At 40.1% G+C, this 17294-nt stretch overlaps 2 protein-coding genes and 1 long non-coding RNA gene across 4 annotated transcripts; 2 read left to right on the top strand and 1 right to left on the bottom strand.

The window, feature by feature from the left end:
* The first annotated feature begins 55 nt into the window (after window positions 1-55).
* On the top strand, window positions 56-2230 carry cn (Kynurenine 3-monooxygenase cn). Its single transcript, XM_069055170.1, has 7 exons — window positions 56-487; window positions 537-606; window positions 653-843; window positions 898-946; window positions 1003-1090; window positions 1137-1947; window positions 1997-2230. The coding sequence occupies exons 1-7, from the start codon at window positions 440-442 to the stop codon at window positions 2075-2077; spliced, it is 1338 nt and encodes a 445-aa protein (XP_068911271.1). The 5' UTR covers window positions 56-439; the 3' UTR covers window positions 2078-2230.
* A 1290-nt stretch (window positions 2231-3520) lies between these two features.
* On the bottom strand, window positions 3521-8487 carry LOC138136083 (2-acylglycerol O-acyltransferase 2-like). Of its 2 annotated transcripts, XM_069055171.1 has the most exons (4): window positions 5172-8487; window positions 4774-5110; window positions 3841-4705; window positions 3521-3785 (listed from the first exon to the last, which is right to left on the bottom strand). In XM_069055171.1, exons 2-4 carry the CDS (start codon window positions 5038-5040, stop codon window positions 3628-3630), a joined length of 1290 nt encoding a protein of 429 aa, XP_068911272.1. In that variant the 5' UTR covers window positions 5041-5110; window positions 5172-8487; the 3' UTR covers window positions 3521-3627. The 2 variants fall into 2 exon arrangements, with proteins under 2 accessions (XP_068911272.1, XP_068911273.1); XM_069055172.1 differs by having other exon boundaries at window positions 3841-5110.
* A 697-nt stretch (window positions 8488-9184) lies between these two features.
* Window positions 9185-14171, top strand: LOC138136085 (uncharacterized). Its single transcript, XR_011161159.1, has 3 exons — window positions 9185-11432; window positions 11497-13809; window positions 13877-14171. It is a non-coding gene; the product is annotated as an uncharacterized lncRNA (long non-coding RNA).
* The last annotated feature ends 3123 nt before the right edge of the window (window positions 14172-17294 follow it).

The raw sequence follows: 17294 nt of genomic DNA, 5'->3' as shown, positions 1-17294 counted from the left end.
TCAAACACCTAATTCAAATTGTGCAATTATTACATTCCCAGCATAGGCAACCAGATATACACGCTAGTGCCGCGCGTCGACCCTACAAACCAGAAAAAAACATTCATAGGACAATGTCCAGATTCTGATTCTCAGAATTGTCAAAAATAACCAGACTATATTGCAGTGCAATTGTTTGCTCAGCACTGACACCTTTGAACTCTTCGTGGACACCTTTGAACTCTTCGTGACCACCTTTTGACCCCTAGACAGGGGGCTTAGATAGACAAAGATTTGAGGTTCGTTGACTCTGCTTCACTTTTAAACTGGAATTATCGGATTTAAAAACAATGTAACGAAATGTAACACAACACTAACAGGATTATTTCACGTATCAAGTGGCGGAAACACTAGTTGTGAAGCCTTTAAATCCACTCACTTCTGTCAGTTCTTGAGCGGAATGGCTAGCAACAACATCAAGACGGTCATCGTGATCGGTGGTGGTCTGGTAAGATTTTTGTCACCGAAGAAAATTAGAAAGTAATTTTTTTTTGGAGGTTGGGTCACTGTGCGGTATTTTCATGGCTAAAAGAGGGTACCACGTCACGATTTTTGAATACAGAGAAGGTACGCAACTGTTCTGGTACTACCGGTACTAACGCAAGGTTTCTAGATGTGAGGTCAGCAAGAGTGGTGCATGGAAGATCGATAAACATGGCGCTTTCCAACAGGGGAAGAAGAGCTTTGGCTGCTGTGGGACTGGAAGATTTGATCTTAGAATCGGCGATTCCGATGAAAGGAAGGATGTTGCACGACCTGGAAGGGAGGACAAAGAGTGTTCCATACGATGCTAGATCAGGACAGGTACACCACATCGATGACGTGTCGACATACATTCTCCTTCTAACTATTTTTCAGTGTATTTACTCTATTAACAGAAACTACTTGAACAAAGTACTCCTCACCGGTAATATTTCAAACATGTGTACTCGTAGCTCCCACGCTGTTATTCGATCTTTGCAGAACTGGAAAGTTACCCCAACGTCAAGCTCTACTTTGGTTACAAACTGATCAGTGTGAATTTCGACGAGGAAACAATCGCCGTGTTAAAGTAAGTACTTGGGAGCTTGGTAGTACGGATGAAAACTCTATTGTAGCGTGAAGACCCAAAAACTTGAAACCCACCAGAGCGACTTGATCATCGGAGCAGACGGAGCTTTCAGTACTCTCCGACGCTTCATGCAACTGACTCCACTCTTCGAGTTTAGCCAAACCTACATCAAGCATGGTTACTTGGAACTGACAGTACCGCCCCAAAGAGGGCTCCAAATGACACCGAATCATTTGCACATCTGGCCAAGAGGACAGTTCATGATGATCGCTTTGCCCAATCAAGACAACTCCTGGACCGTCACTCTTTTCATGCCCTTCACGAACTTTACCAGTTTGAAAAATGAGAAACAGTTGATTCGATTCTTCCAGAGAGTCTTCCCCGATTCTGTCAGTCTCCTTGGTGAAGATTTACTCGCGAGAGACTTTTTTAAAGTGAAACCATCTCCCTTGGTCTCTCTCAAATGTAATCCTTATCATGTGGGTACCAAATTTTTGATTGTCGGAGATGCTGCGCACGCGATGGTTCCGTTTTATGGGCAAGGGATGAATGCAGGCTTCGAGGATTGTCTGATACTGAACAGCATCCTTGACCAAAACAAGGACGATGTTGGTAGTACCGTACACGAATTCACTGCTAGGCGAGTCGAAGACGCTCACGCTATTTGTGATTTGGCAATGTACAACTACGTGGAAATGAGAGATCTTGTGACCAGACGTTCGTACCACTTGAGAAAATTATTTGACGAGGTTTTATTCAAGCTGTTGCCAAATATGTGGATACCACTGTACAATTCCGTCACCTTCAGCGGAATTGGGTACAAGGAGTGCGTCGCAAATCGACAGTGGCAGGATAGGGTACGTTGCACAAGTTTTTTTGTCACTGTTTTGACAGATTCTATTGCAGACCATCGAGAGATTGTTTTGGTCGATTGTGTTGATCTTGGCGGTGGTACTCGCGTATGTGTATAGTTTGTGGTGGCGTTAGAACAAAGACACTTGTTTCAGGAAAACTTTATACGTAAATAATACAAAAAAAAAACAGCGTTACGTGTTATTGCAACTCTAGATACTTGTCTTCCGGGTTCTCTAGGTACTTGTATTTGTATTCATCAAATAAAGAGATTAATGCTTGGACGAATTTGGCGTGTAGCTCCTCTATTTGCTCATTTGTAGGATTTGCGATTTTGGTAACTTCGATAGGTGCTCCCACTGATAAAAAGCACTCGATTAGGGTAGTACAAGACGAGTACCTACTAACGAAAATCTTACCGACGGTGGTGACTGGCTTTCTCCGTGGAATAATCCCGAATGAGTACTGGAAGAATCCTCTTCCATTAATAATCACAGGAGCAAACCCTAAGTACTTCCTGATAAATTCCTGAATCTTGCGTAGAGCACGACTTTCCAGTTGGTCGAACAAGTCGGTCTCACCAAACGAAATAACAGGCACTAGAGGCGATCCATTTCTTAAGGCTACCTTCACGAACCCTTTTCTGTTCTTCACCACGAACTTGTACTTCCCGGGTTGAGAATTGTATGCTTCTGTCGTACCACCAGGCATCAAAGTCACGATGTGCCCCCCTTCTGGACGACTCAACTCGTAATTGAGCGACTTGACCGAACACGAAATCATCCCCATGCTCAACCCCAACTCTCGAGAGATCGGCTGAAGGAAGAACAGGTTCAGAACAGCTGATTTAACAGTGAATTCCGGGTACGTTCTGCGCAACTGGCCGAAGGAACTTGCTAGGGCGTTGAACGGACCCACGGGTATCACTCCGTGAGGGAAGCAACAGAAAAGGTAATTGCGGTCAGAAGCCAGAGAAAAATTCGGAACGCAATCCATTTCAACGGGGAAGTACTTCATCATGTGGTACCACCACCGCCAGTCCTGGACCCATTTTATGATGCGGCCGCCGTTTTCGCAAGTGTGGCGGTCGAGGTACATCCAGACGATGTACAACGGAACCAACCACCACAAGCGCGTGAAAAGGAGGAAGAACCAGATGAACAAGCCGATCGTGCCCCCAAAGGTGATCACCACGAACCAGGACGATAGCGCTAAAATCTCGTACCGTCGGTGCATCGGGACGCACAACGGTGCGAATTCGATTCCGAGAAGTTTCATCTTAAGAAAAGGAAAACTGCATTTCAGGACTAGAGTTTGGTGAAGTTTGCACCAAGCGGTACTACTTACAGTTGATCAAGGCCACAAAGAGTTTATTGGAAGCACTTTTGCACACGCAGAACTGCAAGGAGTTAGTATAAGTGCAAAGGTACAACCAAGTGGTCTATCGAGTAATTGCAACTTAGTCTTCGCAATTATACGGTATCAGTTATATCTACCGGCCTTACATGTTTATTTTTTCCTTGAGAGTAAAAAGCTAATGATATGTGGCTTACGTAATTTTATAAATAAATTACAAGGTTTTTAACAGTGAATTGTTTTTATTCGGTGAGGAAATTTCACATTAGAGTTGACAATTTGTAAATAAAAAATTCAAAAAAAATTGTTTTAGAAAGATTTTATTTATTTCACTGCAACTCCAAATGTTGGTCTTCCGGGTTCTCTAAGTACTTGTGTTTGTACTCATCAAATAGAGCGACTAATGCTTGGACGAACTTGGCGTGTAGCTCCTCTACTTGCTCATTTGTAGGGTTTTCCAGTTTGGTAACTTCAATTGGTGTTCCCACTAACGAGAAACAGTGGTTAGTGTGGTACCTGATGAGTACTAACGAAAATCTTACCGACGGTATTAATTGGTTTTCTTCGCGGAATTATCCCGAACGAGTACTGGAAGAAGCCTCTTCCCATAAACACCACGGGTGGTATCCCAAGAAAAAAGTACTTCCTGACAAATTCCTGAACTTTGCGTAGAGCACGATTGTCGATTTGGCGGAATAAGTCGGTCTCACCAAACGAAATAACAGGCACTAGAGGCGATCCATTTCTTAAGGCCATCCTCACAAACCCTTTTCTGTTCTTCACCACGAATTTGTACTTCCCGGGTTGTGAATTGTAAGCTTCCATCGCACCACCAGGCATCAGATTCACGATGTGTCCACCTTCCGGACGGCTTAACTCGTAATTGAGCGACTTGGCCGAACAAGAAATCACCCCAATCGCCAAACTCAACTCCCGGATAATCGGCAGAAGTACAAAGGTATCCAGAACCGCCGATTTCACTTTAAACTCCGGGTACGACTTGCGAAACTTGCTCCAGGTGCTTGCTATGGCGGTGAACGGACCCACGGGTAATATCCCGTGAGGAAAGCAACAGAAGAGGTAGTTGCGGGTGGGGTCGAGAGAGAAGCCCTGGGAGTAATCAATTTCGACAGGGAAGTAGTTCTTCAAGTGGTACCACCACCTCCAATTTTGCACCCAGACGTTGCCGTGGCCGCCGGACTCACTAACGTGTCTGTCGAGGTAGGTCCAGGTGGCGTACAGAGGAACCAACCACCACAAACGGGTGAAGAGGAGGTAGAGGCAGACGAGCAAGCCGGTTAAGCCCCCGAAGGCGAATAGAAAGAACCAAGCCGCCACTGCCAACGTTTCGTACCTTCGGTGCATCGGTACCAGCAACGGCGCGAATTCGATTCCCAGAACTTTCATCTAAGAAGAAGGAAAATATTTAACAGGACTCGAATTTGGGGAACTTAAATTCTGGAACAAGTACTTACGTTGGGACAGAGCAACGAAAAATATATTGGGAGCTCTTTTCCCGAACAGAGGATTCGAGCAACTGTTACCTGAATTACAAGGTGATCAAAAAGAAAACAAATCAAGGGTGCTAAAATGGAAAAACTTTGAGAACAACATGTTAAATCATCAAAATATGTCACTGATGTTTTGTCCAGTGGCGTATCATTTGCGTTCTGATGGGGACATTTTAAATACGCTTTTATTTGAATTATTATTAACTTATTACTTAAGAAAAAAACACACATCTATACAGGGTATCCCAGAATTTGCTCCCCAGAGAAAAAAGGAGAGTTCCATTTCTGCAATTGGTGTTTTCTGTAAGAAAAATGTAAAAGTTATAATCATATGTTTAATTATTGGTTAATTGAGAACTTACTCATATCTGTTCTAGCAGTCGTTAAAAGATTTAAGTCACTCCAAGGAAAAAAAAAAGTTTTCATAAAAACTGCCCGAAATGTTCTCTATTGTGTTCCACACAGATTTGAACTCGTCTCTTCATATTTTCTTCGAACCATTGACAACAATTCATTCGTTTGGGATAATCTTGGGTTTTATTTGTTGCAAAACACGAATTTCAAGGGAAACGAAAAATTTTCTGACAAGTGCCGTAAATCAAATTAACTTGCTGACTTAAACACCTTATGGAAGTTGAAGGATGTTCTCAAACAACTTGTTGAATATTTACACCATTTCTAGAATTCGAACTAGAGACAGACCTGCTTTCTTAATTAATGATGGAACCCGATTCCTTGTGGATAATAATCAATTTCCATCAGGTATGGATATCTGACTTGAAATTCTCCAATGCAAGGTGATATGAAGTCTCCATTTTCTTGTTTCACCCCGTTTCGAACGTAACATTCTAATGAAAATGCTTTCGTTTTAATGGTAAACCTCGTTTTACCATTTATTCAGATTAATTGTTGCTTACAATTACAGTAAACGTCTGTAATGACCGATAATAATTTGCCACACCTGCTCTGATTTGTTTTTTTTTATCACTGTCTATGTACCCAAAGTCTGACCTTTAGAATATCAGACGCATTATTGTGCTTGCTTGTTTACTGATTACTCGACAATAACAAGATTATTATTTCGAATTTTAATTGTATTTTTCTTCATACGAATTTATAATAACAAGATTAACTTAAGGAAGGTCAGTTATAGATATCGTGCCTTCAAATAAATATATATTTAGAGTAGGCGTAGGCGACATTCTAATGCTGTTAACAGTGTAAAGTAATTTTTGTAGGTAACCAATTATTCTCCGGAGTTACACAGGTTACATAGTAAGCTTCTTCCCAATTTCATATTGTCATATTCCGTGAAGGGGGAACAGGGAGAATGCACTACAAAAAATAAAATATTTTCTAACCCATTTTATTTCGTTAAAATGCCAGACGTTTCTTGCGTCATTTTCTACGCTGGAAAAATGTTGCAAACAATTGAATTTCCATAGGTTGCTCTAAATATACATTTATTTGAAGGCCCTTAATAAAAATCGCATTAGCAATAGTTGTGTATTAATGCAATAAAATTAATTCGCTTAAAACGATCACTAATAATAATTTATTATTAGACACTTAAATTCAATAAAAAAACCAAAAACGCATCGTTGTCTATACTTGTACAACTGAAACGAAAAATAGAAAAACAAAAACCAATATCGCACAAAAAGGGGAAAAAAGAAGACCCAATTACCCAATTTCCAATCAAACAAAATCATTAAATGAAATATTTCGCAGATCTCGTTTTCGGGTTTTACGAGGATTTAAGATTTCAGGAAGCATGGCATTCATATAAAATAAGCAAAGTTTTTTTCTCTTCTCTTCCCAAAACACACTGTTCTTAAAAAAAAGGATTATCCTGTTCCAATTCGTTAAAAAAAATCTTTTTTTTTTCTTCGTATTCGGAAGTACTGATGTCCGGTATAAAAGGAACATTAGCCTCTTCCCCATAGTCAGCATCTTCCACCTGTGTCGTGTTACGCCGAACTTTTTTTTTCGAACATGACGTTAATTTTTTAAATTTTCTTTTACAATGGTTTTGTACAAATGTACTAGAACCGTCTGACGAAATTTGTTTTTGTAATTGGACATGCAAATACCCTTTCAAATTGAAGGACGCAGCGGCTCCAATAGAACGTGCAGTGTACGATGATCTTTGTGAATAATTTATTCTTTTACCACTAACAAATTTTGCTACTATGGCATTAAACGTCTCTACAATGTTAGTGTCCACATTTTCAATCAAGGAATGTGCGTTCAAACCTAATTTCGAAGTTAAACTTAAAAATGTATCATAAATTGGACTACTTTTCAATAAATCGTAATTATTAGTTTCGTTCTCCTTTGCACCAGAACAAAAATATAAATCACAGTCGAAATGTTCACCAAATATATGTTTATGGCCATTTGTAATGTCTTTCCTCAGCAAGGAGATTTTATTATTTTTCGGGACATCCTGGTTGCTCCTAAACTCGATTGCTTTTGTAACTGCTGTACGAAAACGCAAGTGGTTCGACGCAAGAAAATTTCTGAGTTTCTTGTCCAATTTTGGGGTTTTACCTAATTCCTTTACTTTGTTCATAAAATTTCGTAAAATATGATTTTTACATTCAATTTTTTGAACGATGAATTGTGGCCCATAGGGAGCCGCTTCCCTAATACGTCTTATGACACTACTGTCTCCATCACCTATTATTTTTCCATATATTAATTTGTGCATGTCTAAAGATTTTTTAAAACCCTCTATAATTATATTAGATTCCATTGAAGTGCTGGTAGATGACCAATTTTTAAAACATACGTGCTCAGTTTTTTCGCTGCCAAGTCGCTGATCGCGGTCGCATATGCAACAATATTTGTTTTTAACTCCAATAAATAAAATCTTTTTGGTGCGATATCCTATAATACAAGCTACTCCCGAAAGGGCATTATAATTAGTTTTATATGATCTTTTGGACCATGCACCATCCGCTAAAACAGTGATAATAGGTATCCCTTGCTCATTTACCATACCTGCTTCTATGGCAAGACGTGCTTCTTCTTTACCAGCAATTTCCAATTGTTCAAAGGCGATACTATAAAAAGCTTCATAAACCTTATTCTGGTGTCTAAAAAATGTCTTTTTTGAAATTGGGGGTATGTCAAGAGCAGTACTCAATTCATCTAAACAAGAATAACTCGCACCAGACGCAATTATTCCAGAAACAGCAGCCGTTGTAACATTAGTATGAGTAGTGTTGGGATTGTCTGAATATAAAATATTTATATTTCCACAAAATTTACATTTCAAAGTAAATGCACTATTGAAACCAATTTTCTTTTCACTGATTATTTCATTAAACTCAAAACCACAATTAAATCCAGGATGATGTTTTAATGATTTCAAAGACTCAAAAAAATAATTGAAATTTATAATTATCCGACCTTCTATTTTAAAATCATTTACTTCTATTGAATTGGAATGACCTTCACTTACACTATTTTCTTCGGATGTTTGCACGAAATCGTTCTCAGGATCTGATGTTGATAATGTTACCAAATCAGGAATACACATTGAAAAAGATTTCTCAGAATTGACATTTTTTAATAGTTTATCCTCATGCTGGCTATCAGGAACAAATTCTGACGTAGATGGATAATCAGTCTGATCGTTACTCACCAAACTCTCATCTTCAATACTACCATTCTTTTGAGGCCTACCACCGAGAAAGCGAATATTTTTCAAATGCAATTTGCGGCTGGATTGCCTCTTCTGGCGCTTATTTCCCATCTTGCGATGCACAATCTCACAAAAAATTTTAAACTAAATGTTAGCGCCATTTACCGGTCAGCCTGTACAGCACCGCGGATATTCGAAACCCAAGACGAAGGTCAACGCCAATGCATGGGTTTGCAATATCGAAAACGGGAACAGGGGAAGCAGTGCGAATTGAGACGCTTGAGACGTTAGAGAAAGAGATGTGCTAACTAATAATTGATTATTGTGCACCTCATGTGTCGATTAAAAATTGTTGTAATCGTCCGATAATTAAAAATTGTTATCTTGAGAAGGGTATTGCTTTTAGAGCAGCGGTGGGATAACACAAACCTGCCCGGCCGCAAAGTCGCGAATTTTGCGAATTTTTGAAATTGAAGTAACGAAAAACGGTGTTTGTGATTTGTGTATGATTTCCTCGATGTCACCAAGTACGGACAAACTGTGAGTACTTTTTTTTAAGTCGTACTTGCCCGACGGGGCTATTAAAAATATCAAGTTAGTGCATTTTACGTTGTCGCACTCTTGCGCAATATTGTGTCTTATTGAATTGGAACAGTGACGGTGACTTTTACCATACGTTTGCATAAAGTGTTTGTTTACGCAAGGCGATTATAAGAAAAAAAAAATTGGGAAAAGATCGAAAAATCAGCTCATCCAAACGACGCGAAAAAGGGCCGTTTGATCGACGGACGAGACGGAACTCCAGTTATGATTGTCTTGACGAACGCTCTTGTGACTGGACGAGAAATTCAGATGGGGATGTTCGGCTGAGAAAATTAGAAGCGCTTGTAGATAGATTAATAAGACGCGAGTCGCACTCTAGTGAAAATAGTCAACACGTTGTTCGCATGGCGGTCAAAAGCGATTGCATTCCGGAATTTTTGCCCGGTAAACCTAACCAATCTTCGGTAAAATGGGTAGATAAGATTGATCAATTGGCTAGAGTCAACAAGTGGGATGAGAATACCACAATACAATTAATGCAGAATCGGTTGACAGGACTAGCACGTACATGGTACGATAATTTGACGACATATACCCACACGTGGGACGAGTGGAAAGCGTTATTAGTCAAAACGTTTCCCGATCATCATGATTTTGCTGCTACGTTACGACAGCTTGTCAATAGAGAAAAACAATTCCACGAAAGCATGACGCAATATTATTTTGGAAAAATGAATTTATTACAGGCCTGCAACATCACAGGCAAACACGCAGTTTCTTGTCTCATTGACGGATTAAGTGATCGCACGCTCCGAAACGGGGCTAAAGCGGGATGTTATGAAACCCCTGAAGAGTTGTACACTGAATATCTTTCCACATTAGTCGCGGAAGTCGCAGATAACGAAACGAAAGTTGCCAATAGGCGAGGCAAAGGTTTTGATCGTAGGAGGTTGGGAACCAAAATGAGCCCGAGTACGAATAAACGGAATGATAGCGATTCAACAGAGAAACGAATACCCCGGTGTTATAATTGCCACGAAACCGGACACGTTGCGGGTAATTGCCCCAAACCACGAGTCGAGTGTGGCAACTGCAAATTACTAGGTCACGAAGCTGGCAAATGTAGACGACCCAAGACGTCAGGGCCTAGCGTAAGGCTGCTGTGTCCCAGCGACACTCAGGATTGTTATTTTGTTGAGTGTGCAATAAATGGCAAACCCCTGAAAGGGTATATTGACACAGGTTGTAGTATTGTAACGCTTCGTAAGGCAACCGCTATAGAACTACAGCTCGAGCAAAGACCATCAACACAGCTGATCAGAGGTTATGCAGGAGGAGTTACACCCGCGTTGGGGGAAGCAGAAGTGACATTAACGATGGACCTCATCACGGCCAAAGTGACAGCAAGTATTGTCGAAGATCGCGTGCAAAGAGTGCCGGTTATTATCGGGCAAACAATTTTAAATCGTGCCGGTGTAACCATGGTGTTGCGCGATAATCAAATCAGACTCTTCGACAAACATTTGGCTGCTTTACCAGGATTAGACGACCTACCCTCGCGAAAAGTTGCCTTGAGGTCAAAGGAGGACGTAGTAATTCCCTCACATATGATTGGATTCATCGAGGACTACAGCCCGGAGACCTACGATGGTGACGTCTACGTAGAAGCCACTACGAGGCAACAGCCGAACCACGAGTACAGCATCCCAAGCTGCATTACGTCCACAGGAGGAGTGATCTCGGTCCGCAATGCAGCAGATAGCAACTTGGTATTCAGTCGAGGGCAATTGTTGGTTCGAGGACTTCCATGTAAGTTGGAGAGCTCTACAAACGAGGTGAGCAATTTTTCTATTACTCCATGTAACTTGCAACCGTTTCTCGTGGACGATGTTACGAATCAACTCTGACAGAACGCGAACAGTTCCAGGTTTTGCAATTACTAAACGAATTTCTAGACTGTTTTGCTTCCGATACTAGCGAACTAGGTAAAACGACCATTTCAGAAATGCATATTGAACTTAACGACAAGTGTTCACTCTATTCAGAGACGCAGGAATGACATTTCGTTTGACTAAATGTCAATTTTTCCACAATCAGTTAGAATATTTAGGTCACGAATTGAATATGGGGGGCATACAACCTGGACGAGCGAAGACTAAAGCAGTGAGCGAGTACCCAAGGCCAACCAATGTACACGAAATAAGACAGTTCATAGGGTTAACCTCCTATTTCCGGAGATTCATAAAGAATTTCGCCACCAAAGCCAAACCACTTACGAAACTCACGAAGGCCAACATGCCGTTTATTTGGGGAAAAGAACAAGAAGAAGCTTTTCGATTCCTGAAACAACGATTAGTGGAACGCCCGGTGTTAGCTCTGTACAATCGAGATGCTCATACGGAGCTGCACACTGATGCATCTAAACATGGTATAGGCGGGATTTTGTTACAACGACAACAAGACCAGACGCTAAGACCAATTTGTTATTTTAGTAGGCAGACAAGCAAGACGGAGGAAAAGTACCATTCGTATGAGTTGGAGACCCTTGCTGTGGTCGACTCTATGAGACGATTCCGTATCTACCTGTTAGGAATCCACTTTACGGTGGTGACTGACTGTAACGCTATACGAACCACGATGACCAAAAGAGATCTCATTCCGAGAGTGGGACGATGGTGGCTGCTGACACAGGAATACGACTTTAGTGTTGAGTACAGAGCCGGTCAGAAGATGGCGCACGTGGACGCTTTGAGTAGGAATAGTTTACAAAAGGAAATAAACGATCACGAAAATGAATTTTACGTGCACCACATGAGCATCAACGAAGACGACTGGGTTCTGGCTGCTCAACTAACGGACGAATTGTGCAAACACATACATGCTATCTTATCCCGACAACCAGAAGATAACGAGGACAAGCGCATACATTCAGAGTATGTACTAAAGCAGAACCGAATTTTTAAAGTAACACCAACAGGTGAAAGGTGGGTTGTGCCCAAGACTGCACGTAGTCAAATTGTTTTTTTCCATCACGATAACGTCGGACATTTTGGTGCCGAGAAAACGCTGGAACTAATCAAAGGAAAATATTGGTTTCCAAAAATGAAAAAATACGTTAAACGTTATGTCTCCTGCTGTTTAGCATGTATGTACAACAAGGAGCCCACGGGGAAGCAGCCAGGTTTTCTTCACCCTATTCCAAAATTTGACATACCCATGCATACGATACATATAGACCATTTAGGACCATTTGTCACGAGCGCCAGAAAGAACACGCATTTGATTCTGGCTATAGACGGGTTTACGAAGTTTGCTTTCCTTAAAGCAGTACGAAATACGTCAGTAGGGCCAGTGTTAACGTACCTAGACGAGATTTTTAGTATGTTTGGAGTAGCACAACGAATTGTTTGTGATAGAGGAAGCTGCTTTACCAGTAAACGTTTTATCAGCTATTGCCAAACGCTCAATATTAAAGTTAACCACAATGCCACGGCAACACCTCGAGCCAACGGGCAAGCAGAACGGTATAATAGAACGATTCTAAGTTGTCTAGCTGCCTCTACGGATGATGAGCGAAAATGGGACGAAACACTACGTACGATACAATGGGGCTTAAATACAACGGTAAACAAAACGACTGGGAAAACCCCATACGAGTTGCTCTTGGGATACCAGCCCAGGCAAGCAAACGATGCCTTTTTGAGCACAGAGGTGTGTGAAGTAACCCGGGATGACGACCTTCCGGCAACACGTATTAAAATTGGTAAACGAATTAGTGCAAAACAGGCACAACAAAAGACTCATTACGACAAGAAACGACGAGCTGCACCTACTCATACGGTGGGCCAGCATGTTTTGATACGAAAAGTTATTCCGACAAATGACGGGAAAAGTAAAAAGTTGTTGCAACACTATAGTGGTCCTTACGAGATCACAAAAGTTCTGGACTCGGACCGGTTTGTGGTACGAGATCTGTCTGGATCGACGAGATCTCAAAGACGCTACGAAGGAGTTGTCTCAATAGATAAGATGAAACCATACGACTTGAATTCTGAGACGGACACGGACGACAGTAGCAGTGATGCTACTGGGCAAAACGTGCCTAATATGTCTGAGCAAAACGTGCTTAATACGTCTCGGCAAAACGTGCCTAATATGTCTGAGCAAAACGTGCTTAATACGTCTGGGCAAAACGTGCCTAATATGTCTGAGCAAAACGTGCTTGATACGTCTCGGCAAAACGTGCCTAATATGTCTGAGCAAAACGTGCTTAATACGTCTGGGCAAAACGTGCCTAATATGTCTGAGCAAAACGTGCTTAATACGTCTCGGCAAAACGTGCCTAATATGTCTGAGCAAAACGTGCTTAATACGTCTCGGCAAAACGTGCCTAATATGTCTGAGCAAAACGTGCTTAATACGTCTCAGCAAAACGTGCCTAATACGTCTGGGCAAAACGTGCCTAATACGTCTGGGCAAAACGCGCCTAATACGTCTGAGCAAAACGTGCTTAATACGTCTCGGCAAAACGTGCCTGATTCGCCTCAATAGGGCAATGACGAAAAAGTACAAGGACAAAAACGTTGTCCTGACACGAGGGTACCCGTAATGTTTGAGCAAATACGTTGCTAATCGAATACGATGTCCGGACGCTTACGAGAATACATCACCTTTGATACGAAAACGAAAACGATGTTGACAAATACGTTGTCCCAATATACGAGTGAAAACGACACTTGTACCTGATAGTGATTGTATTCATATACGTTAAGACGATACTGATGAGCTCATCGCGTTGATTACACGTTGTACTAACACTAATATTATTTATCTTACAGTGAAACGTTGACTTTTCCTGTTTTCCCGTTTTAGCTATGCTGTGCTGTAACTCCACGAGGACGTGGGCAAATGGAGCGTGGCCGAGCTGTTAGCGCCATTTACCGGTCAGCCTGTACAGCACCGCGGATATTCGAAACCCAAGACGAAGGTCAACGCCAATGCATGGGTTTGCAATATCGAAAACGGGAACAGGGGAAGCAGTGCGAATTGAGACGCTTGAGACGTTAGAGAAAGAGATGTGCTAACTAATAATTGATTATTGTGCACCTCATGTGTCGATTAAAAATTGTTGTAATCGTCCGATAATTAAAAATTGTTATCTTGAGAAGGGTATTGCTTTTATAAATGCTACACTAATTAAACTATGATAAATTAATAAATAATATTACACTAAACTATGTAATTAAACTTAATAAAACACTACACTACTATAATTAAACTATGCCAAATTAATAACTAACACTACACTATTTAGAATATTTACTCAATTCAACACGCACAAAGCACTGCAAGGCAATCACATGAAGTAACAAGCACTAACACTCATCAACTGTTACTGAATTTTCAAAAAGTTCTTACACAGACAATTATCTTGTGTTTAATTTTGGTGGGAGCAATTTGTATACAGTACATCCAGGTAAAATGTTTTCTTTCTAAGTAGCCGACATAAATCTATCTACTTACTTATTTTAGGAATCGCCACTTGTCATAAAAGGTATTTCCAAGTACCTATACAGGTAACTAATGACTTTTTTGAATTAATGACTGCTGGTACAGTGCAACCTCGTTAATCCGAATCCCAATACATAATTCTAATTCTTCCATAATTCGCACAAGTTTTTATTTATCATTGTGTACATTATAATCCGAATTCGTCTGATTTCGTTACTCCGAATTCATGAAAACTCACGTCCACACGCAACTAAATTTTAAAATTCAAATTTTGAAACAAATCTAAATTTTCAACGCAGTGACCGTGTTGCTAGGTAACTAATAGAAAACAGTGCGTGAAGTTAAAAACAGAAAAGCTTATGTGTGTGAAATCTTATTTCACACACTGTTATGTATGGTTTCAATAGTTTCAATCTTACAACAGTAAAAAAAAATTATATGTAAGAAAATGACCCACTTCATGCATACATAACTGTGCATGAATATCAATTTTTTGAAGCAATTATAGAAAATAGTTATTTTTCTACAACCGTCAAAAAAACGTGACATTTATGCATCGTTATCAAGTCGCAAAGTACACTGACCGGCAAAAAAAGTGGGACATTAAAAAAAATCATTTATATTTAAATATGTAGGTTATTTTTTTTTATCCCAAAAGTTTATTTTTGTTTTATTTCCTATTATCCACAATTTTCTTTTGATTTACTGGGTTTTACCTTTCAATTGTTGAGTTTTTCTTAAATCTATTAAAATCTCATATGGCGTTGATTTTCTTTCATCTTAAAAAAAAAGCATTTCTGACATTGTTGTCATGGAATTTTCACAAATTTGTTATTCAAGTTGTCATTTTGTCATTGAAATGCCATTATCGCAAGAAGATTCTGCCAGAGCTATAACTCTAGTCCACGTGGGCTTCAGCATTCGCGAAGCTGCGAATTCTCTTGGTTTTGCACGATCCAGTGTCCATAGAGCCGTACTTCGTTTTCGTCAGACTGGAGGGTACACCAGAAGACCTGTATCAGGACGTAGAAGAAGTACAAGCGCTCGTGATAATCGGGACATTACGATGCTTAGTTTGAGAAATCGGCATATGACGGCAGTTGAGATAAGAAATCAACTGGAAAGGGTACGAGAGGTCAACGTGAATGAAAGGACTGTAAGAAGAAGACTTGGCGAAGCAAATTTAGGGCCCTGTCGAACAGCAACTGGACCAGAACTTCTCAGAGGTCATCAGGTTTCCAGATTACTTTTTGCACAGGAACACTTAAATTGGAATTTAGAGCAATGGAAGTCGGTACTCTTTAGCGATGAATCGAGATTTGCTCTCTGATCTCCAGAAGGACGGGCGAGAGTTTGGAGAAGACCAGGAGAACGCTATGCACCTTGCAATTTTTCTGAAAGGCTCAGTTTTAATGGAGGATCAATTATGGTATGGGGAGGTATTTCTTGGGAAGCCCGTACAGAGTTGGTTTTTATTGAAACAGGCACATTAACAGCCCATAGGTATATAGAGAAGGTTCAACAAGACCATGTCGTGGGTTTTGCCCAGTTTGCAGGAGATGGTTTCATTTTCATGCACGACAATGCTCGCCCACATACTGCTCGAATTGTAACAGATTATCTTCATGATGTAAGAATTGATACAATGAACTGGCCAGCACGTAGTCCCGACTTAAACCCCATTGAGCATCTATGGGACGTTGTCGGTAAACAGGTTAGAGCGCGGTGTGATGAGCTGGTGTCTCTTCAAGAGCTTCGAAGAGTCGTGCAAGAAGAATGGGATAATACGCCTCAAGAAGAAATTCAGCACTTAATCGAGTCAATGCCACGAAGGCTAGAAGCTGTCATAAAGGCAAGATGCGGGAATACCAAATATTGAATTAAGTAGAGGCGTTCATGTTCCTTGTTTATTTATTTTTTATAATTGTATTTTTCTTTTCTGTTGTTAATGTGTTAATTGAAGCCTTTCAAATGACATCTTTGTTAGGTAGTATGTTTTTAAGAAGAGAATACAAGTAATGACATCATTTTTACTTAATTTTGTAAGAATGATTTTAGTATAATATTATTTTTCTTGGTGTCCCACTTTTTTCGCCGGTCAGTGTACATATGTCATTTTTGATAAATATTTTAGCATCCAAGGAAAATTTTACAAAAATTTAAAAATTCAAAAATTTAAAAATGCGGTTGTAGAAAAAATAGTGTTTGTATTTCGTGCGAAAGATGATTGTTTTGTTGGCGCATTCGAATGAGTTTGAAGCCTCGACCTGACGGTTTCGACAAAAAAAAATCATTCTCATGCCCCAACAAAAAAAAATTATTTTGCGCACTTAATACAAAAATAACTTTTCATTGAGACAGTCAAGAATAAATGTTGTTGTTATCTATTATTTATAGCAATGCAATAAAAATTCAAATGAAACAATTGCTACATAAAAAATACTATATTCAAAAAATAGAAATTACGCCAAAACGGCTGAAAATAGGCATACATAATGTTAATAAAAGCGGTCTTGCAATTAAATTTTACAGAAAATCAGAATCTATAAAAATACCACTTTCCTCAGTTCTTAGTTGTGTCAATTGTCCGAAGGCTGTGAGAGCACACCCTTCGCTCTCTTGCATAAATTACAGGTAAAATGTTTTCTTTCTAACTAGCCGAAATATACCTACTTATTTTAGGAATCGCCACTTGGCCTGAAGGTAAAGAATAATTTCTGGTTGCCTGCATTCCAATTTTTTCTTCCGTGTAAATGAACGAAATTCCTTCACATTTTTG

This window comes from Tenebrio molitor, chromosome 7 (assembly GCF_963966145.1).
Source record: "Tenebrio molitor chromosome 7, icTenMoli1.1, whole genome shotgun sequence".
Lineage (NCBI taxonomy): Eukaryota > Metazoa > Arthropoda > Insecta > Coleoptera > Tenebrionidae > Tenebrio > Tenebrio molitor.
The sequence above is the reverse complement of the archived record's forward strand: the minus strand, read 5'-3'. Positions and strand labels throughout refer to the sequence as shown.

Excerpts from the sequence above, each read along its gene's own strand:
- LOC138136083 (XM_069055171.1), bottom strand. The coding sequence starts at position 5,040 with ATGTGTGTTTTTTTCTTAAGTAATAAGTTAATAATAATTCAAATAAAA. Across the intron at positions 4,706-4,773 it reads TTTCGTTGCTCTGTCCCAAC|ATGAAAGTTCTGGGAATCGA; the intron begins GTAAGTACTTGT and ends CCTTCTTCTTAG. Across the intron at positions 3,786-3,840 it reads AAAACCAATTAATACCGTCG|TGGGAACACCAATTGAAGTT; the intron begins GTAAGATTTTCG and ends GTTTCTCGTTAG.
- cn (XM_069055170.1), top strand. The coding sequence starts at position 440 with ATGGCTAGCAACAACATCAAGACGGTCATCGTGATCGGTGGTGGTCTG. Across the intron at positions 1,091-1,136 it reads GAAACAATCGCCGTGTTAAA|CGTGAAGACCCAAAAACTTG; the intron begins GTAAGTACTTGG and ends ACTCTATTGTAG. Across the intron at positions 1,948-1,996 it reads ATCGACAGTGGCAGGATAGG|ACCATCGAGAGATTGTTTTG; the intron begins GTACGTTGCACA and ends ATTCTATTGCAG.